General features: G+C 35.8%; 2 protein-coding genes across 2 annotated transcripts; one reads left to right on the forward strand and one right to left on the reverse strand.

Moving 5' to 3' along the window:
• Positions 1–1,664: 1,664 nt before the first annotated feature.
• LOC101310203 (nucleobase-ascorbate transporter 12-like) lies at positions 1,665–7,922 on the forward strand. Its single transcript, XM_004294420.1, has 10 exons — positions 1,665–2,190; positions 2,298–2,395; positions 2,499–2,669; positions 2,767–2,867; positions 4,173–4,308; positions 4,432–4,482; positions 4,601–4,888; positions 5,274–5,508; positions 6,622–6,908; positions 7,397–7,922. The coding sequence occupies exons 1-10, from the start codon at positions 1,665–1,667 to the stop codon at positions 7,616–7,618; spliced, it is 2,115 nt and encodes a 704-aa protein (XP_004294468.1). The 3' UTR covers positions 7,619–7,922.
• Positions 7,923–8,332: 410 nt separating this feature from the next.
• Positions 8,333–10,533, reverse strand: LOC101310499 (probable ribosome biogenesis protein RLP24-like). Its single transcript, XM_004294421.1, has 5 exons — positions 10,374–10,533; positions 9,819–9,926; positions 9,142–9,255; positions 8,917–9,053; positions 8,333–8,824 (listed from the first exon to the last, which is right to left on the reverse strand). Exons 2-5 carry the CDS (start codon positions 9,897–9,899, stop codon positions 8,665–8,667), a joined length of 492 nt encoding a protein of 163 aa, XP_004294469.1. The 5' UTR covers positions 9,900–9,926; positions 10,374–10,533; the 3' UTR covers positions 8,333–8,664.
• Between the last annotated feature and the right edge of the window lie 8,667 nt (positions 10,534–19,200).

Below are 19,200 nucleotides of genomic sequence, written 5' to 3' on the forward strand. Positions count from 1 at the left end.
TAGTATAAATAAGATATCTGATTATTAAAATAAAAGGAAGAAATTTTACAGTGTTACCGTAGGACCATGTAGTTTCTGACGTGGTCCTCTATTCGATTCAAATTTTGACATGTGAATTTTTATGATGAAAAACCATTTTAGCTATTTTGTCAAAGACTTTGGTTTTTTAAACCCTAAACCCTATACCTTGAACCTATACCCTAACCCTATACCCTAAACCCTATACCTTAACCCTATACCCTAAACCCAATTTTGGGTTTCTTCTTTTTAGATATATTATCATAGCATGCCCTACTTAATAGATACATTAGAAATGTAAGGAGTTGAGAGTAAAATGTTCTTTTGATCAAGATGAGAAATGATATAATAATATATCTAAAAAGAAGAAAATTAATCAAAGAACAAGAACGTGTACCTTACGATTAGACATTTTTCGATTATGTAGAAAGACACCAAATGTGAGCTTAGAAATGAAAATAATCATTTTATTACAAATGTCATACTTCTGTATATAGCATATATATATATATACACTCAAGTTAGTAATAATAAGGTAAAAAATTAAAGAATGTAATTGATTATGACAAAGTTAAATCCAACTAAATTTTAGCTCAGTATTTTAGTTTTAAATTGATGCTAAAATTGAGAAAAATACTAAATTTAGATTTCTACCGTCTGAAGGACAAATCAGAGAAACCAAAAAAATGAAGAAAACTATTAATTATAGACATATACTCTATATAGTAAGTTTGTTTATGTGGAGTGAGTGTAAAATGAAAGAAAAATATGTATTAGTTTATTTTAAAAGAGATCTAGTATTTTGGGTTTTTATCTAATTTCTCAAACATTTTAAAATGTAATAATGTTTCTATCACACCGTCTTAGGGGTCCGTATCGTCCCATTCTAGATTAACCATTCTAGATTAAGACTATCAGTATAACAGGTAACATGCCCACCTTTTACTACAAAAAAGAACAACTCATGAACTTACTCATTCAATTGTGTCTCGATTTCTTTGGTTTATTTATTTTTTTCAAAACAATTCTTAGAAATTGTTCTTTCGCTTTTGTCATTTTTAGAGCAACAGAGTGCAACAAGGTGGCAAACCACCATCGAAATTGAAAATGTAACAACAAAAAAAGAAAAAATATGTGAATGTTCCAATCAAATATATTTGTACAATAATTCCTCCTCTTAAACTCTCAAACAAAACTAGTAATAGTACCCTAGATTTACCAAATCTACCGGAAAATCCCTCCCCAACCTCTGAAGAGAAACCATCCCCGCTAATTGCGTAACCAAACCTCAACACAATCTAGAATATTTCTTTCCGACCAACAAAAAAAGAATAAAAATAAATAAAAATCTCCTCTAAAAAATCTAAGAAAATCAAACCAAGAAAAATTAAAAATAACGCGGTTTTAGCTTCGCCACCAGCACACTCTCATTAGTTGTCTCTCTCTCCTCCTCTCTCTCTCTCTCTCTCTCTCTCACTCTCAAACCCCTCTCTCTGATTCAGAGCTCAATTCATGTTGTACCTCGCGCATTTCGCTCACAAATCCCTAATCTTCTTCGACTCCAACACCAGATCCGCACACACATTCCTCCATTCCAACCATGTTGCATTAGTTTAGTCCCTTCCTTTTCGCAGTCAAGACCCGAAATGTCCAAGTCGGACCCTAAGCCCACCCGGCCCCGGCCCGGCCCATGGCCACCTCTCCCGGAGGAGGCTCCAATGCCGCCCTCGTCCTGGGCCAAGAAGACCGGCTTCCGCCCCAAGTTCTCCGGCGAGACCAATGCCAGTGATTCCGGCCAGATATCCTTGCCGCCTCCCCGGCCGCCCCCGCCCCGGGGGAGTGAGCCCGATCTTGAGGCCGGCCGGGTGAGGAGCCAGCCGGCGGCGACGAATGGGGTGACGGTTCCGGCGGCGGTGGCGAAGGCGGCGCCGAGTGGGGATAAGGAGCAGACGGTGGTGAAGAGGAGGAAGGAGAGTGATGGAGGGTCGAAGAATGCGGGTAATGGGCCCAATGGGCAAGCGGTGGCGGTTGCGGTGGAGCCCAATTCGCAGCCGAGGAGGCCGGCCAGGAGTGAAGAAGTGGTTGATGTTTTGCCTAATAATGGGGATGATGATGGGTTTATGTCCAGGCCTTCTCATATAAAATATGAGCTTAGAGACACGCCCGGGCTTGGTGGGTGAACCATGTGTTGATTTATCTATGAAATTTTCGAAAACTTTAGTTTTGTGCATTTGTGGTTGATATGATTTTGGTTCGTTTCTACATTACTTCTTTTTCAGTCCCCATTGGTCTATATGGATTCCAGCATTATCTCTCCATATTGGGTTCGATAATTTTAATCCCACTCGTCATAGTTCCAGCAATGGGCGGTACTTATGTGAGTAGTTTGACACATAAAGTTATGATTTTGTGTTGTATGTTTGTGTGGCGGTTGGTGCAATGTTGGACTGTTTGATTTGACTGGATTTAGTGCTTTGTAGGAGGATACTGCAAATGTGGTATCGACAGTGCTCTTTGTTTCGGGAGTGACCACACTGCTGCAAACGTCGTTTGGATCAAGATTGCCCTTGATACAGGGCCCGTCATTTGTTTACTTAGCACCCGCTTTGGCAATTATCAATTCTCCGGAATTTCAAGGACTCAATGGAAATGTATGTGTTCTTACTTTTTAACTATCTCATTATCTTTTAAATTATGCTTGTGATGGAATTCTTATCAATGCTAAACGGTATTCTTTTAACTCATCAGAATTTTAAGCATATCATGAAGGAGCTACAGGGGGCAGTAATAATAGGTTCAGCTTTTCAAGCACTACTTGGATATACTGGACTAATGTCATTGTTTTTGAGGTATGAATTCAGCATCTTACTACCTCATGTTATATTGGTTTTAAATTTTAAATTTTTGTTACTTGGGAAAACAAGAAGGAATGCCATGGATCTTTTAGTTTACTTTGAACTACCAACTGGTGTTGCTTAAAAAGCTTGAGTGGATAAGGTAAATAATTGGACATTTGGTGTAGACGGAATTGACATATGGTGTCAATTAATTTCTGGTAGCTGGCATTTTTTTGTTTTTTTGTTTTCTGTTTTGAAAATAGCTGGCATATCCTTATCATATATTGATCTGATTATTCATCACTCAAATAACTTATAAAAGAATCTTCAATAGTAGCACCTTTTTAAGTGCCATATATGGATCCGGATACCGTCTTGTTTAACCTGGCAATAAGTATGGGTTCTTCTACTAGTATGCAATATATTTGTAATTTTGAAACTTTGGGCCGAACTCAAAGAAGGGGTAGGTGATTATATAGACTCGTCCTTTTGACTCAAATTTTGAAACTATTGGCCTACTGTATGTATAAAAACATAGGACACTTAAATCACATCTGTTTGTCTACTCTTCAAGTCTGACTAACGAGTAATGGGTATTAAAATCCTCGGTTATATGGCCTAAGATAATGTTATAACAACTATGACTTGATAAATTTTAATAAGCCAAGTTAAATAACATACCGATATTTTCCCTCAGACCCTCACTAACCATACTCTTAAGATTTATCCCAAATGAAGTATGTTTTTCTTTGTATTCTCTATGATTTAGTTATGTCTTGTTACAATTAAAGGACACACCAATATCACCAGCATCATCATCTCTGAGCTTTAGCCATCTTTTGCCTGTTCTCAGAATATTTTTATTGCCAAACACTTCATTGGTGTGAAGCTTCCACCGGATTGTGAATTGTATTTGCATGTGGGATGTGGCATATGAACCTCTTTTGCGAAATCACTCTTCCAGCATTTGGTTTGCTTTGTGCTCATTTGATTTCCTTATCACACCACTCAATCTAGAATCATGTTTGGGGTATCTATAACAAATTAGAGGTTGAAATGCATGGGAGGTGACAGGGTGCCAGGAGTGGGGTAGGGTTTTCAATGTACGTGCTATGCTACTGAAAAGTTCATATGACCTTTAATACTTTCTTCCATCACTGTGTCTTTAGGTTTTCTACATACAAATATTATATTAAAAACATTAATATTGGTCTTGGTGCCTGGCTGTTGTGTAAAAGACTCCTAGAGTCCTAGTATGTTGGTCGTACGCCAGATCCCAATAACTCAACATCAGTTGACTTTCCTTCCCTTTTTCAGGTTGATCAATCCAGTGGTTGTGTCTCCAACAATTGCTGCTGTTGGACTTTCTTTCTACAGTTATGGTTTCCCATTAGTTGGTACTTGTCTTGAGATTGGTGCTGTGCAGATATTATCAGTCATTATTTTTTCTCTTGTAAGTTGATTGAAACTACTGTTATATGTATTTGGTAAATATTCTTCTGTAGTTATATTATAATTTATTTCATTTCTGTGTGTCTAATTCAAATCATCTAACCCATTTCTCCATTTCCCACAGTACCTACGGAAGATATCTGTTTTTGGTCATCGTGTATTTCTAATATATGCAGTAAGTTGGAATTTAACATTTTTGTCATATTCATATTGATAATGATATCATCTTATAGTTTCTAGCTGTATGTATGTCTTCTGTGATGTTCTTGTTGTAAAATCTATCTAAATTGCAGGTTCCATTGGGTCTGGCAATCACATGGGCAACTGCTTTCCTCCTAACTGAAGCTGGAGTGTATAATTATAAAGGCTGCGATACAAACGTACCGGCATCAAACATAATTTCTGATCATTGCAGAAAGCACGTGTCGAGAATGAAGCATTGCCGAGTTGATACTTCTCATGCGTTAAATGCTTCCCCATGGTTTAGGTTTCCTTATCCATTACAATGGGGTACTCCTGTTTTCCACTGGAAAATGGCTATTGTAATGTGTGTGGTTTCAATTATCTCATCAGTGGATTCGGTTAGTTCTCTGTCATTTCTTATGTTTGTGTGCCTTTCTTCTTTTTCCTTTTGAGTCTTTCGTTAGTTACATCTTTTCATTTTTTAATGATTCTGATCAGAACATAAGATAGTACCACACAGAATAAGCATTAGCAGTTTTTTAATGAGCTAGTGAGATCATTAATTGTATTTTTTCATGTATAAAAGATGATCCCTATTACATCACTGTTTGATAATTTCTCCCCGCCAGTACCTTTGCTTGGTGCCTTGGTGGAAAATATTATAAATCCTACAGCATAATTTAACTACTTTGCAAAATTAGGCATTATTCTTTAATTCAACCATCAAGCTGGTTATCTTTGTTACTGTAGTGGCTGACTTTGCTTTTTGTTTAAACTTCTTAGGTTGGCTCATATCATGCTTCTTCACTATTGGTGGCATCCAGGCCTCCAACTCCTGGTGTTGTTAGTCGAGGGATTGGTCTTGAAGGTCTTTCCAGTGTCTTGGCTGGATTATGGGGTACTGGGACAGGGTCGACAAGTTTAACCGAAAATGTGCACACAATAGCTGTAACTAAGATGGGAAGCCGTAGAGCAGTTGAACTGGGTGCATGTGTCTTGATTGTCTTATCCCTTGTTGGTAAGTCCTTGTAAGCTTCTGTTTTCAATTTAACAACGAGCCTCTAACAACAATCATATAAAATCCTCAGCCATGTTTAGTGAAGGACATTGGCTAAATGTGGTCTCCATATGGTTATTATATTGTTACTTCTGTTACTTGCACAAATATAGGGTTTACTTGTAGTATTTTATTCTCTTTTTACTCGGGCGTAATCACATCTTTACTTTCTCTCCTTTGGTTTGGCATAACCTTTGGTTTGGCATAATTGCATTTAACATGAAATGTGTAGTTTCAATACTACAATAATTGCATGTCTCTTTCGTTTTTGGTTATTAGAGGCTTCCAATCTTAGATTAAAGATGATTTCTTTGTGTTCCATTTGAGTGACATTCCTCTGCATTTTTCTTTCTAAGTTCCTTGAATTTACCACATGTTTATTCTGTACTTCTTTGGCCTTCATCGATTTTCATTTTCAATAAATTTCCGCAGGCAATGCTTGTCTACATAATGAAAAAGCAAGGTATATAACTTAAATTTCTAGGAAATGTGACTGGTGAACTCTTAATCATTGGAAGTCTGGTGAGATGGCCAACTGCTAATAAAATTACAATCTGACGTGCAAACAGGATGACATTGCAAACTAAATTTACTAGTTACTATTGATATGTCTATGGAGAAGGGAAACTAATAACGAATGAAAATACTGAGTGCGTACTCTAGGTCATTCTTTATTAAACATTTGGATGTGCTAATTGATTAAGGATAAATCTTAATGCTGGAAGTCCTAGCATCCAAGGGAAAATTTATGCATAGGTTAGATGCTGGCAGGGTTAGAGCTTGTTAGGTTTTGGCAGATAGTGAGAAATCAGTTAGCCTATAAAGAAAAATAATTTCTGAAGGAAAATCAGGTATTACATCTTAACCATATTCATATTTCTTAACTAGTTATTATCATGATCCACCTCCAGTCTGTCATATATATTGACCAACTTTAATGGTGATTCTGTTAGAAGTCATGAAGTTTGCTGGTGTGTGTCTGTTAATTGCGAATACAAAAAAATCATATCAAATTTTATGACTGCAGTTTCGTTGATTCACAGCAACAAATCACAGTTAATACTTTGCATGCAGGTAAAGTTGGAGGGTTTCTTGCATCAATTCCGCAAGTCATGGTTGCAGCACTTCTGTGCTTCATGTGGGCGATGCTTGCTGCACTGGGTCTGTCAAATCTACGTTACAGCGAGGCTGGAAGCTCTCGGAATATTATAATTGTCGGGCTATCTTTGTTTTTCTCGCTGTCAATCCCAGCGTACTTTCAGCAATACGGCATTGCTCCAAGCTCCAACTTATCTGTTCCTAGTTATTTTCAGCCATATATTGTGGCTTCTCATGGGCCTGTCCGCAGCAAATATGGAGGGGTATGCTTCCTTTTATGGGGAATTTCTTATATGCTCACTGACTAGTTGGCTATTCTATTTTTTCTTTTTCTTTCTTTTGGGGGTAGAGGACCAGTTGGTTATTCATCCATGTCAATATACTCATTGTTTGGCTGCATTTTTTAAAATAATTTTTAGAATCCCATTCAGATATCATATTTTTTCTACTGCAACTTACTTTGGGTTGCTAGGAGTTTCACCTCTGTCCACCGCCAATATGAACTGCTGACTTATGTGAGATAACAGTTAGGAATCGACGATGAAAAGAATATTGTTGACGTAGCTCAAATTATAGTCATAGGTTAAATGGTTGATTCCAGTATTTTACTTTTGAAGTTATACCCATGTGAAGACCATAGGTTTTGGCCACACCAGTTCTGTAAGCATGATTATTAGTTGCTTAGTTGATATCACAGATGGTTATTGGAGGCCTCCATTTCTAACTAAATTTTGCTATTTTCTGTTGGCAGATGAATTATGTCCTCAACACATTATTTTCGTTACACATGGTGATTGCATTCCTTGTGGCTGTTATCCTGGACAACACAGTACCTGGAAGTCGTCAAGAACGTGGTGTATATGTGTGGTCGGAACGTGAGGTTGCAAAGAGGGAGCCTGCTGTTGCCAAAGACTATGAGCTGCCCTTCAGAATTGGCCGGGTTTTCAGATGGGTGAAATGGGTTGGACTTTAAGAAAACGTTTGGTTACGGTCGCAATTGATCCGTTTTTCAAGCTTACCGGTAACCACTTTCAGAGCCATTATATTGTACGGAGATTCTAAATGTAAGTTCAGGGCGCGTATGCATAATTATTGGTCTGGAAACTGTTTTGTCATACACGGAAGGCACTTGGGATTCTTAGGTTTAGGGTTTATAGAGGTATTTGTGTACATTTGAGAAACCAGAGGGTCTGGTGGTGTTGTAATCATAGATTATGAACAATGTATCTATCCTTTTTATTTAGCATATCAGTGTATCTATTTTTGAGTCACATTCCAAATACCAGATGGGGACCTTTTTCATGCGGTCAAGCAAGTGAGCTTCCTGTATATGTTCTTGTGTTCTGTTCTTTCCCTTGATCAGCTAGATACTTAGATAGCAACTTTCACGGTTTCACCAAACATTCCCGATGAATAATGAAGTACACATGGAACTCCCAAGTTTCCTGATGTTCTGCAGTCCAACAATAAAATCATCTTCATATATAAGCAAAGAGGAACTAGTGTTCCTCCAAAATTGGGCAATTTCAACCTATGGGGCCAATGGGGGTAAAAAGCTCCAGACTTCGAATTCCATAAAATAGATGTGAGATCGGTGACTCATTTTCGTGAACCACAGTACTGTTCAACAACCTCAGAATCAATACTAATTTTTTTTTTTAATTTTATAAGTATTAGCTTCTTGTTCAACACATCAATTTCAACAATTAGCACAAATTCAAATTCCGCATGAATAAAGACGCAAAGGTCTTGCGTTGACAATTGGCAATCCACTGCAGAAAGCTCTACTATAAAGCCAACATTAGAAGTTCCCAATTTTTCAAATCTGAATAACTTCTATATCACATTTCATGATCAATCTCTATCCCGGATCAAGAAAACATAACTAAAATCATCAACTTCATACTGAATGAAATGTAAGTGAATACAAGAACAGGAAAACACAGATAGATAGATGCACAATACAACCTGAAGCTGGCTAAAAATAAGACGGTTCAAAACTGGCATCCAATAATAAAATTACTCCTCCACCTCCATTGCGGTTTGTTCCACTTGCTTTGGGACCTTGATTTTTTCTGATCGATCTTGTCGAATCGAATCGGGAGCTTGGACCATGTTGATGCTCTGTATCAATTCCTTTCTTGCTTGATCTCCTATCTTGGTTTTCCTGCCCTTCATCCTGATCAATATTAACCATGAAAGTTATTAGTATGAAGAATAACAAAAAAGACGCTATGTTCTCCACTATAGATTGCAATGAAGAGAAAGTACCTCTTCTCGTGGTGCTTCGCCTCTCTGTCGACTCTAACCTTATCAATCTTCTTAATGGCCTTCAGTGTGTTTTCTGCAAGATTCCTGTCATATCTCTCAGGCCTATTTCTCTTTCTCTCAAACTCAAATGTTGAATCCTGGAGGGGAAGATGTAACACGTCATATAAGACTAACAGAAAGTTACCAAGCTTAACTAGGATTAGATTAAGCGGAAGGTTTTTTTACCTGTGTCATATCCTTTCCACGCAACCGCCTGTACGCCTTAGTCCACTTCACCTTGCGAGGATTTCTCTTCATTTTAAAGTTCTTGTGGCATTTAGATCTACAAAATCGAAAAATCTAGAAAATACTGGTTGTCAGAAGATTGAGCTGTCTATGGTGAATAATGCAAAGGCAAGCATGGCCAAACAGTAACTCAACACAAACCATAAGTACTTAAGTAGTAAGAACAGAACAGCTATATCTTGTGTGACTTTGGGTCAATAGATCAAGAAATTTAGTTATACCCGGAGTCATGTTTGAAATGCAAATAAATTGCATGGCATAGTGCCAATGATATTACTTTGGCCACTAAATGCGATTGGATGTAACTTTTAAGATATTTTCTCGGATAAATCTTTCTCATAATAGATCTCTTCTAGTTAAACGTATCCCTATCATTGATATCTAATGGCAATTTTGATTGAAGTATATTGTGGGAATAAACCTCCTGTACATTCAAGAATCAGGACCATAATGAGTAACATTTCCAGGCTTCTGAAAGATGTTGGCAAGTTGCTCTTAAATTTGATACTCGCGACCAAGCATAAGAAATTAATGAGTAACTTGACACGAATTTACGCACGGCAATTACATGGACCTAGTACAGTCGTATCCTATGATATAGGTTAAGCAAAATTTACCTTTGCATCATTACGAACAAACTGAATACCATGCCCAGGATATACAGTTGAAGAACAGAACCAGCACTTCTCCAACCTCATTGTCTCCCCTTATTACAGGATTTTTATCTGCGCAAACAGCAAAAATAATACATAACTCTGTCATTTAACCAGAAACGAACCAAAAATAAAAACAGAAAGAAAAGAACTATATGAAACAAGACAACTTATAAGATCAAGACATGCAAACTAATCAGGTTCGTGTACGATTGATATACCAGAATCTCAAAATTACTAAATCTTCCACAGTTTTCAACATAATCACCATAAATCGACCGACCCATCTAGTATTGTAATACGATAAACAATCCCAAAAGTACAAATCGTCATCCTAACCAAAGCAAACTTACGCCCCCAAACATTTCGTAATCAGAAAAAAGAAACCAGCTTTCGCTGAAGACCCCAAACTTAAGGGATTCAGAATACTGGAAACGAACTGGAACCCTAGAAATTGAAGAGAAAGGGGAAGACTAGAGAATTATAGATGAAACCCTAGGAGAGGGAATGGGGTTTTACCTGCAGCTTCTGTAGGAGAGAATGGAAGAGAACCTGAACAAGGGAGCAGCCAGGTTTGATATTTAGGGTTTAGCGACAGCGGTGAGTATTTGGGCCTCGATTTTGTGTGGTACTGGCCCAAGTTTGTTTAACTGAATCGGGCAAGTATGTCAATCAAGCCGACCCGACTTGTTCTTTGGTTTCCTACCAATCAGTGTATCGAATGTGTCGGAAATAATTTTTGCTTTTTGAAATCAAATGATAATCATTTCATTCAGATACCAGTATGAATCGGGAATAGCTACGAAATAGAGTTGGGTTACAAAACTGGAAACAAATCCAGATAACATTCTTAGATTGTTTTTGAAATTTAAGAAATAATCTACTAACACAAATCTAGAGTGTACACGATAGATCTGTCCGCTGTTATTTTTGGATCCGGATCCTCTCCTCATAACTTTCTCCTAATATTACCTCATAAGAAAATCTTGACCGTTTAATCTCAATCAACGGTCAAGATGTCTCTTGCTTCAACTTTTGAGATATTATCTCATCTCTTCTCTAACATCAATCTCATCAATTCATTAGAATCCTAGATATCTCCACTCAGGAAATGAATAAACATGACGATTTGCTCGAGAGTGCGAACATTGTTGCTCCCGTGACCTCCGTCGTCGACATTGCTGCCGTCGAGAGCCTCCATGGTGGAAAGTCCTGTTAGGGACTGTAATGACTCAACTTTTGTTTTCTTTTAGTTATATATATCTATAGGAATATATATCTACACTGTTACATGTTTATATAAATATATAAGTATTTATTCTTTTTATTTATTTATCTTTCTAGTAAGAGAAATTTTATTAACACACCCTAAATGTTAGATACACATCATTTTTTTATATAAATTAGATAAAACTTTGTAGGTACATAAAATTACCAAAAGAAATCATTTATATCAAAAGTAAAGAAACCTAGTTCAAAAAAAAAAAAAAATCCCGCTTAAGACTATTATTCTCCTCTACGAGAATAACGTATGTGAATATACCAAGCCCTAATCAAAAATAGCCAGCAACAGCCATAGTTTCAAGCAAAAACTAAAGACAACGTAATGGATTCCAGTGGTATTTCTCAACCCCTAAGCGAGGTATGACTTCTCTATCTATAATTAAAATTGATCTACTAAAAAATTTAGATTATAGGGTTTGTTGTTTGATTAGACAGTACAAATTGAAGTTGGAAAATTTATTTTTTACTGTTTACACATGCTAGGTCGTTCAAAAGCATTTACGTTTAAACACCAAACTAGAACTTGGGATGGTGCTATATATAATTATATATATACTCTTCTAGTTTGCTTGCCATTGATCTAACTCAATCAGAGAGATCTCAAGCAAAATCGGTGCCTTGGTGATGCAAGAGATCTCACTAATGTGAATTTTTTTTAATAAATTGAGTAACAGATTTAGAAAATATGTGTATTTAGTTAATGAGTTGTGTATTTTAAATGAGGGTATTATAGGAAATTTGGGTATGTGTATCTAGTAAAATGTTAAAATAATAAAGTTAATAGGTAGTGTATTAAGTATGATATGTGCATCTAGTAATTAGGGATGTGTTAATAAAATTTCTCTTCCAGTGAAAATGAGTAGTTGTTAGTTTTTATGTTCTTTAACAAAAAAAAAAAAAAGAGAAGAAAAGAAGTTGAAAGGGAACACTACAGGCAGTTAACTTTACTGACTTTGGAAAGCTTTTGTTTACCGACTAGTTTGCAGGAATAGGGAGAGGAGGACAACCGTTTTGGAGGAGAGGGAGGAGAACTGAAGTCGTGCGTTTGGGAGCAAGTGTTAGGTGAGTAAAACCTCTGAAATTTCTTAGTTCAAGAATTACAGTTGTTCTTCTTTCCCTCTTCCATTGTTTTTGGTAATTATTTGAGTTGTTGTTTTGCCATTGAGAATTTCACTAGGGATGCTTGGTTGTTTGGAAACTGGGTTCGGTCGGGTTTTTTCTCTTCTGTTATGGTTTGGGTTGAATTTGCTGTAATTGGTCAATTTAGCATCCTTGTTTGTCTTTGAATTCATGATTTGATTGCACAGATTCGTTGGGCATTTTGAGTAGTATAAAATTGATATATTATTTGCCCAAATTGATTGAGAAATAAGGAAGTTACGGTGTTGAGAAGTTGTACTGTTTGTTGGTTCACAATAATAACGACCCGGATGGTTTCCATGACATTTTTGGCTCATAAAACTCCTCTTTTAAATACGAATTTCACACAGTATTGTGGGGGGTTTCATTCACTTTCCATAGGATCAAGAATCATTTAAAACGGATTAGAATTAAGCCTTGTGGGGAGACTTCAAAGTTGGGAAAATTCCATCAGATTTTCTGGAGCAGAAATCTAATTAATCTAGGTTCTAACTGAAGTTTGTTGTTAAATCTTGCTTAGAAACGTTGCTGCATAGCCTTATGTTTTCATGATATATGATTTGTTGTGTTCTTATACTTGTTATAAACCTCAGAGATTATGCAGATAAATTGTTATTTAACTGTAACATATTATGGATGCTTCTTCACTCTTACAAGTTGAAAATCTTTCACTGAGTTGTTGCTATTATATTATCTCTTGATGTTATATTGATCCTCGCAGGTATTTGTGTAAAAAAATATATGTTGCTACTAAAATACTGTGATTCCATGTCCGAAACCGAATAAGGGCAATTGATCATTTTCATGTTCCTTAAAGTTGTATATGTCAACATACTATTGTACCAGTATTATTGGTTTTACAGAGTCACGATGCATAGTCAAAATGTGTAAAGGTTAGAATGCTTTGTGTGCTTTGTAGTTGTAGGATGGGTGGGTTGATCCCGTAGTGTGCAAGTAGGAAACAAGATGGGTGAGTTGATCCCCTAGTGAGCAAGCAGGGAACAAGAAGAGTCCTTGGGGTGAAAAGCCTCAAAATAGTTAGTGCACTAATTTGTCGTTGACCATTCACTGTGTGTATGATCCGTGTTTGTGTATAGTCCTACTTGGTGAGTTGATCCATGTGGGTGTTATAGGTGAGATGTATTATCAATGGTGTATGTTATGTACAACGTGAGTTATTTCCTTGAGTTAGTTTAAACAACAAGAGGAAGGGATATGTTATGTCTAAATATTGGTTTGTATGTGTCCTTCAATAAGTTATAGCTACTGAATTTATGTGATGTTAATTGATGTGTTCCATGTTATTCTCTCATTTGAAATATTCTTTTGTTATACATCAAGAATTATATTTGTGTGTAACATAGTCTCTTGTGTAGTTTTACTCATACAAGCTTCATAAGCTTACCGGGTTTTCTTTTCTTTTGTGAACCCTGTACACCATTTTATGGTGTAGGGAGTGACTTTGCAGGGAGTTAGTCTTGAAGGTCAACAAGAGGCAATCAGGTGTAGTAATTGACGCCTACCACTTGCATGGAAAATGAGTGACATGATTCTTATGTAAATTCCTAGATTTAAATTTACACATTCGCTCTATGGTTAGAGTTTGATATCATACCTTCAATATGGATGTAAGGGGTTTATGATTTTAATTTTTACTTTCTGTCATTCGTGAATAATTAATTATTCCTCTGTATTGGATAATTTTCCAATTCACATTCAAATTCATTGCTTTTGAAAATATGTTTCAAAGCGTAAAATTTGGGATGTGACAGGGATGAAGTCTTTAGAGGGGAGGACTTCCATGGTAGCGGGGAAGGTGTTGTCGCCTCCAAATTTCCCTCAATTCTCATCTCATCACCTCTGACTTCAAATTGCTCAAAATTTTTCACTGGGAAAAACTTATTTATTTACCCAGAAAACTCGAAAGTGATAATAAAGATGGATAAATGGAGATTTCTAGCTTCTGGGTGTTGAAACGAATTTTGGAAATTGGCTGGATTGTAAAGATTAATTTTACATGTTTGAAGTTATCAAGTTCAAGTTATTATAATCCATTTGAAGCTGTGAAATTTTGATTGATATTGCAAACTGAGTTGTTTGTTTTGATAGTTGGATGGCAGGTGAGGATTTAGTGTGCATTTGCAGAAGGCTGAAGGTTTTACATCCTAGCTACGATGATTGATTACCAGTATATGCTCTTTGGACTTTGAATTTCTCATATTCTATGACGAGAATTTGGGAAGAGTCAGAGAAATGAGAGAAGAGATGAGATAGTATCTCAAAAGTTGAAGCAAGAGACATCTTGACCGTGAGATTAAACGGTCAAGATTTTATTACGAGGTAATATTAGGAGAGAGTTACGAGGAGAGGATCTGGATCCGTCATTTATAGATAGGCAAGATGTTCTGGTAATACCTACAGTGCAATGTCCTGTGTTGCCCTCTTTCTTCACTTCATGCTTCGCATAATAATTTGAATCATTATTCGTTACACCCCAATAGTACTACTGAAATCATCTAGATGGCTAGATTCCAGATGGGGCCTAATAGAAACAACGAAACAAGCATATTATGCAATTGTTACTTTTTTTTTGGGCAGCTGCCCCAAAGTTGAATGACTGTTTGCATTCATCATCAAAATCACACAAATAGTGAAATCAAAAACTTAAAAGTTTCTATCGATTTGAACTTCTCCAGCAATCCCATTCAAATTTCAAGAACTTTAACAATCACTAAACGTTACCAAAATAGAATATAACAACCATTGCAATTTTATTTGATAAAGATAGATCTTGCATTTTTAGCATCAAAATCATATATTCAATCATTATCAAGTTTTTCTTTAAAAATTACATCTTGTTATAAATATTATAATCTATGTGGCTGTCCACGTAATTACTTATTAGTTCTGTACTCTGATGTAAACCCTACCTCTATGTAAGGAGGCTAATGAGAATGAATGAGAACAATTTTACCTCCTTTCAACTATTTTCTCTGTGTCTTCTCTTCTTCTTTTCTTTATTTCACAATACGTTATCAGCACGACTTTACATTTTGAGTTGATAACGCTGATAACGACCAAACCCTAGAATATCAATGTTTTGTTTATGAACTCAATGATGATCGAAAAAGTCATACGGTGCAACTCAATGTTGTTTATTCTCACTGATAGTCTTGATCTATGAGTTTGATTTGTTTATTGCTTTTTAATTCAGATCATGTTGATTGTTAACGGTTGCATTTATGATTGTGGGTGTTTGATGCATCATCGATGTTTGATGCTCCACCTCATAGAAATTGGGTGTTTAATTGGGTGATTGATGCTTGATCTCCTAGAGGTGGGTGTTTAATTGGGTGATTGATGCTTGATCTCCTAGAGGTTACGACACTAAGCTCCATCCAATTCACTATCCCCAGTCCCTGCCAGGTTAGGCAAAGATTATGTATTTGCAAACAAATGGATTGGTTCGATCGTCCTTCATATATCTAGATTATGGGACAACTAGCTACTAGCTTGCATATTACAATCATATGTTTCGATTGGCTTTAACAAGCAAACGAAAGGGATTTGATCAACCATCATGATATATACTTCTCTATGATTATCCATGAACCAATCTTTGTCGTTACTTTTCAATTTTACATTGTAAAATGATTTTTCAATTGTTTGGTTTATTATAAATTTGTTTTATCCCCAGTAGTCGTAAAATGATCAACATGAGGCTTCATGGATCATTGCACCCATATAGAACCTGTTTCGTTATGCATATTGGATAATTGGATATTGTTTACATGTGTTTTTAATCCTTGAAATATATCTCAGTTTATACATCATGCATGTACGTTGAATCGATTATACAAGTGCTATAAGTTTCTTGTAAAGATCATATGAAGTCTTTCAGCACTTGTGAAATTTACGAGGGCCAGAAGATCCTCAAAACAATACAATTGAGTATATGAACTTACATACTATAATTCTCGATGAATATAGAGGCATGGATTTGGTATTTGAGATTCCCTCCTCCGTATGAAAATATGAGTTTTGATGGTTAATATGTTGGATACTTAGCCAAAGCTAGAAGTTGTACATTCGGCTTGAATTTCATAGAAATATATCAATTTGACCTAGCTATTTGATCATTTAATGATATGTATACAATCACGTTTACGCTGATGAGTTTTGTGTTCATAGATCGAGACATGGAGTCTCTTGATCAAAATGGAGGGCCTAAATTAAAGTTCCTCGAGAGGATTACGTACAATAAATAGAATTAATTATTACATGAAGCTTCTCAAAGCTTATGTAATTAGCGAGGGCCTTTGAACTTCTCCAAAGTTGTATAATGATCGAAACGACATCTTGTGATCCTTAATTGTAGAGTAGATCAGTAAAGCAAGATTATCATGTTAATGAAGTTAACCAGACCAGAAGTTCTATGTATTTTCTTCATTTATGAAACCAGAAGTTTTCAATGTGAAGTTTATTTATTTATTTATGCTCATTACAATTTTCTTATTTTGTTATGCACTTTCATTATAGTATTTTTATTTAAATTTTATTATTATTCATTCGGACCAACAACCTTACATCTCGATCATATGAATTTCGAGTGTAATATTTTTAGACCAGAAGTTTCAAAATATTGTATTGTAGAACTAGAAGTTCTAATAGTAAATTTCAAACCTAAACCTTTGATTACACGTATCATTGATGCCTCCAGAAGAGCACATATAGTGTTAAATTCCTACAATAATTTAAGGCATATAATATCATGAACCAGAAGTTCATTGAAACCGAACATGAGTAGCTAAGTAATAATTTACCTAGAGTGTTGTCTTGAATGAGTTACAAGTTTTGATGACCACTAGTCTATATGCTGCATATTTTCGAGTTGTCACCTCAATGAGACATTCCTCTTGTCATGAGGGGGAGAAAGATTGTTCCTGAAGAACAATGTAAATTGGTGTGAGTTGCCTATCCACCGTCTCATTTTGGTTTTGAGAAAATATCTCAGCAAATGAGTTGATAAAAGATCTTGACAAAAGTATATGCTAAATGCATAGGCATTTTCTTGGTTAAAGTGCCTAAGACCAACCATATTGACACAAACAATATAGACCCCATTTGATTTGTGGGATCCATATGTATCCAAGTGACATGGTTTTCCTGAAGAGAATGCCATGATACAATGTTAGAGTTCTTAATACGGCTACACATACAAATGTTGTAGGTACGCCATTAGAGATTGATATCTTGGTGGATACTAATGAATATAATCTTTTTGACCTCATACTTGGTTTAGGTTCGCCACCAGCCAATGAACATCTCACTAAAAAGAAAGTGATAGAGCTTTAAACGCATATTTGCAGATGATCATAACATGATAGTCTTCCCGCCATTAAGTGGAGAATAAGACTACTGTCATTTAAATAACGGCGTGAATTTGAGTGGAATGTCTCCACCAGGTCTAAAGTTATAAGCTCTTGAAAATAGAAGATTATACAGGTCCTCTAATGGTCTACATGATATTACAAGTAAAAGATCCACATTCGCTAGATAATATTTGTCTTAGAAGTGACAATATTTGCCCCAGAAGTGGCATGAGTACCCAATATAAAAAATGCATGCATATAAGAATGTGTGGGATCTATGAATGATGATCATCTATGACAAATTACAAATGGTAGCTACCAAAGACCATTAAGGACTGTATGACGCTATACCACGTTTCATTATACATGTCGACAAAGCATATTATTGGCCAAGTTGGAAAGAGGCAATTCCAATGAAACTGAATATATAAAACGTGATTAAATACTTTGACCTTTTAACCCTACATGATACAAAAGGGTATTGATCATAGGAAAATAAATCACTATGGCATAATGTTTACAAGAGACATGAGGATTATGAATATCTTTCCTTATACGTGACAATTTTCTACAAGTACAGTGTTACATAATAGATAGAGTTGTTATTGACTAGAGACTTACGACATTTATCATTGTATATTATGAGGATCATAAAAGACACGTTGCTAAAAGAAAATTCCCAATATGAAGAAAATTGTATTTATCATTCGTATAGCTTGTCAAATCCTTAAAGGATTCAAGTACATGAATGATTCTAATATAATTCGATCCATGAATACTTGAGAGAGCCTGAAGCTAATTCATGGAATCAAATAGTCTAAAGCTAGCTCATATATACTCATTCCGTTATAGTTAACGTGATCAAAATTGCCTCAATGAGTATTATGATTGGACTACAAAATCGAATTAGAATTACGATCATTATGTTGCTACATATTCTAACTTTCGAAGTTATGAATTACTCGGAGCTCTTGAAGAGCTTATATGAGACGTATCACTACACAAAGATATTAATGTATATGGCTAGATACGCCATGAGATATTTTAATGTTTTAATGCCAATTTGCTTATCTTGACCTATTACTTAGTGTATGAATTTGATCATATTGCTAAATGAGGTAAGACGTATTAAAAATTGTCTAGCTCTGTTGGTATTGTTTTAACTTTGCACGTATGGTGTCACTTTAGTGATGAACAATCAAACCGTTATTTACGGCGTATGAAGCTTGCAATGCTCAATGGGAAATTCTCATTAGGGGGAGTATCCAGAAGTATGTTATCTAAGACATATGCGCGTTGTATTCTTTTTCTTCTTCGACTACGGTTATTTTTCTCCCACCGGGATTTTGTTACCTGGCAAGGTTTTTAACGAGACATTAAGCGCGTCTAATTTCATCATTCATTGGTGGACATCGAAGGGGGAGTGTTATAAATATTATAATCTATGTGGTTGTCCACGTAATTACTCATTAGTTATGTACTCTGATATAAACCCTACCTCTATATAAGGAGGCTAATGAGAATGAATGAGAACACTTCTACCTCCTCCC

Source organism: Fragaria vesca, linkage group LG3, assembly GCF_000184155.1.
Source record: "Fragaria vesca subsp. vesca linkage group LG3, FraVesHawaii_1.0, whole genome shotgun sequence".
Classification (NCBI taxonomy): domain Eukaryota; kingdom Viridiplantae; phylum Streptophyta; class Magnoliopsida; order Rosales; family Rosaceae; genus Fragaria; species Fragaria vesca.

Excerpts from the sequence above, each read along its gene's own strand:
- LOC101310499 (XM_004294421.1), bottom strand. The coding sequence starts at position 9,899 with ATGAGGTTGGAGAAGTGCTGGTTCTGTTCTTCAACTGTATATCCTGGG. Across the intron at positions 9,054-9,141 it reads GTGGAAAGGATATGACACAG|GATTCAACATTTGAGTTTGA; the intron begins GTAAAAAAACCT and ends CTTCCCCTCCAG. Across the intron at positions 8,825-8,916 it reads GCGAAGCACCACGAGAAGAG|GATGAAGGGCAGGAAAACCA; the intron begins GTACTTTCTCTT and ends AATATTGATCAG.
- LOC101310203 (XM_004294420.1), top strand. The coding sequence starts at position 1,665 with ATGTCCAAGTCGGACCCTAAGCCCACCCGGCCCCGGCCCGGCCCATGG. Across the intron at positions 2,670-2,766 it reads TTCAAGGACTCAATGGAAAT|AATTTTAAGCATATCATGAA; the intron begins GTATGTGTTCTT and ends TTAACTCATCAG. Across the intron at positions 4,483-4,600 it reads GTGTATTTCTAATATATGCA|GTTCCATTGGGTCTGGCAAT; the intron begins GTAAGTTGGAAT and ends TCTAAATTGCAG.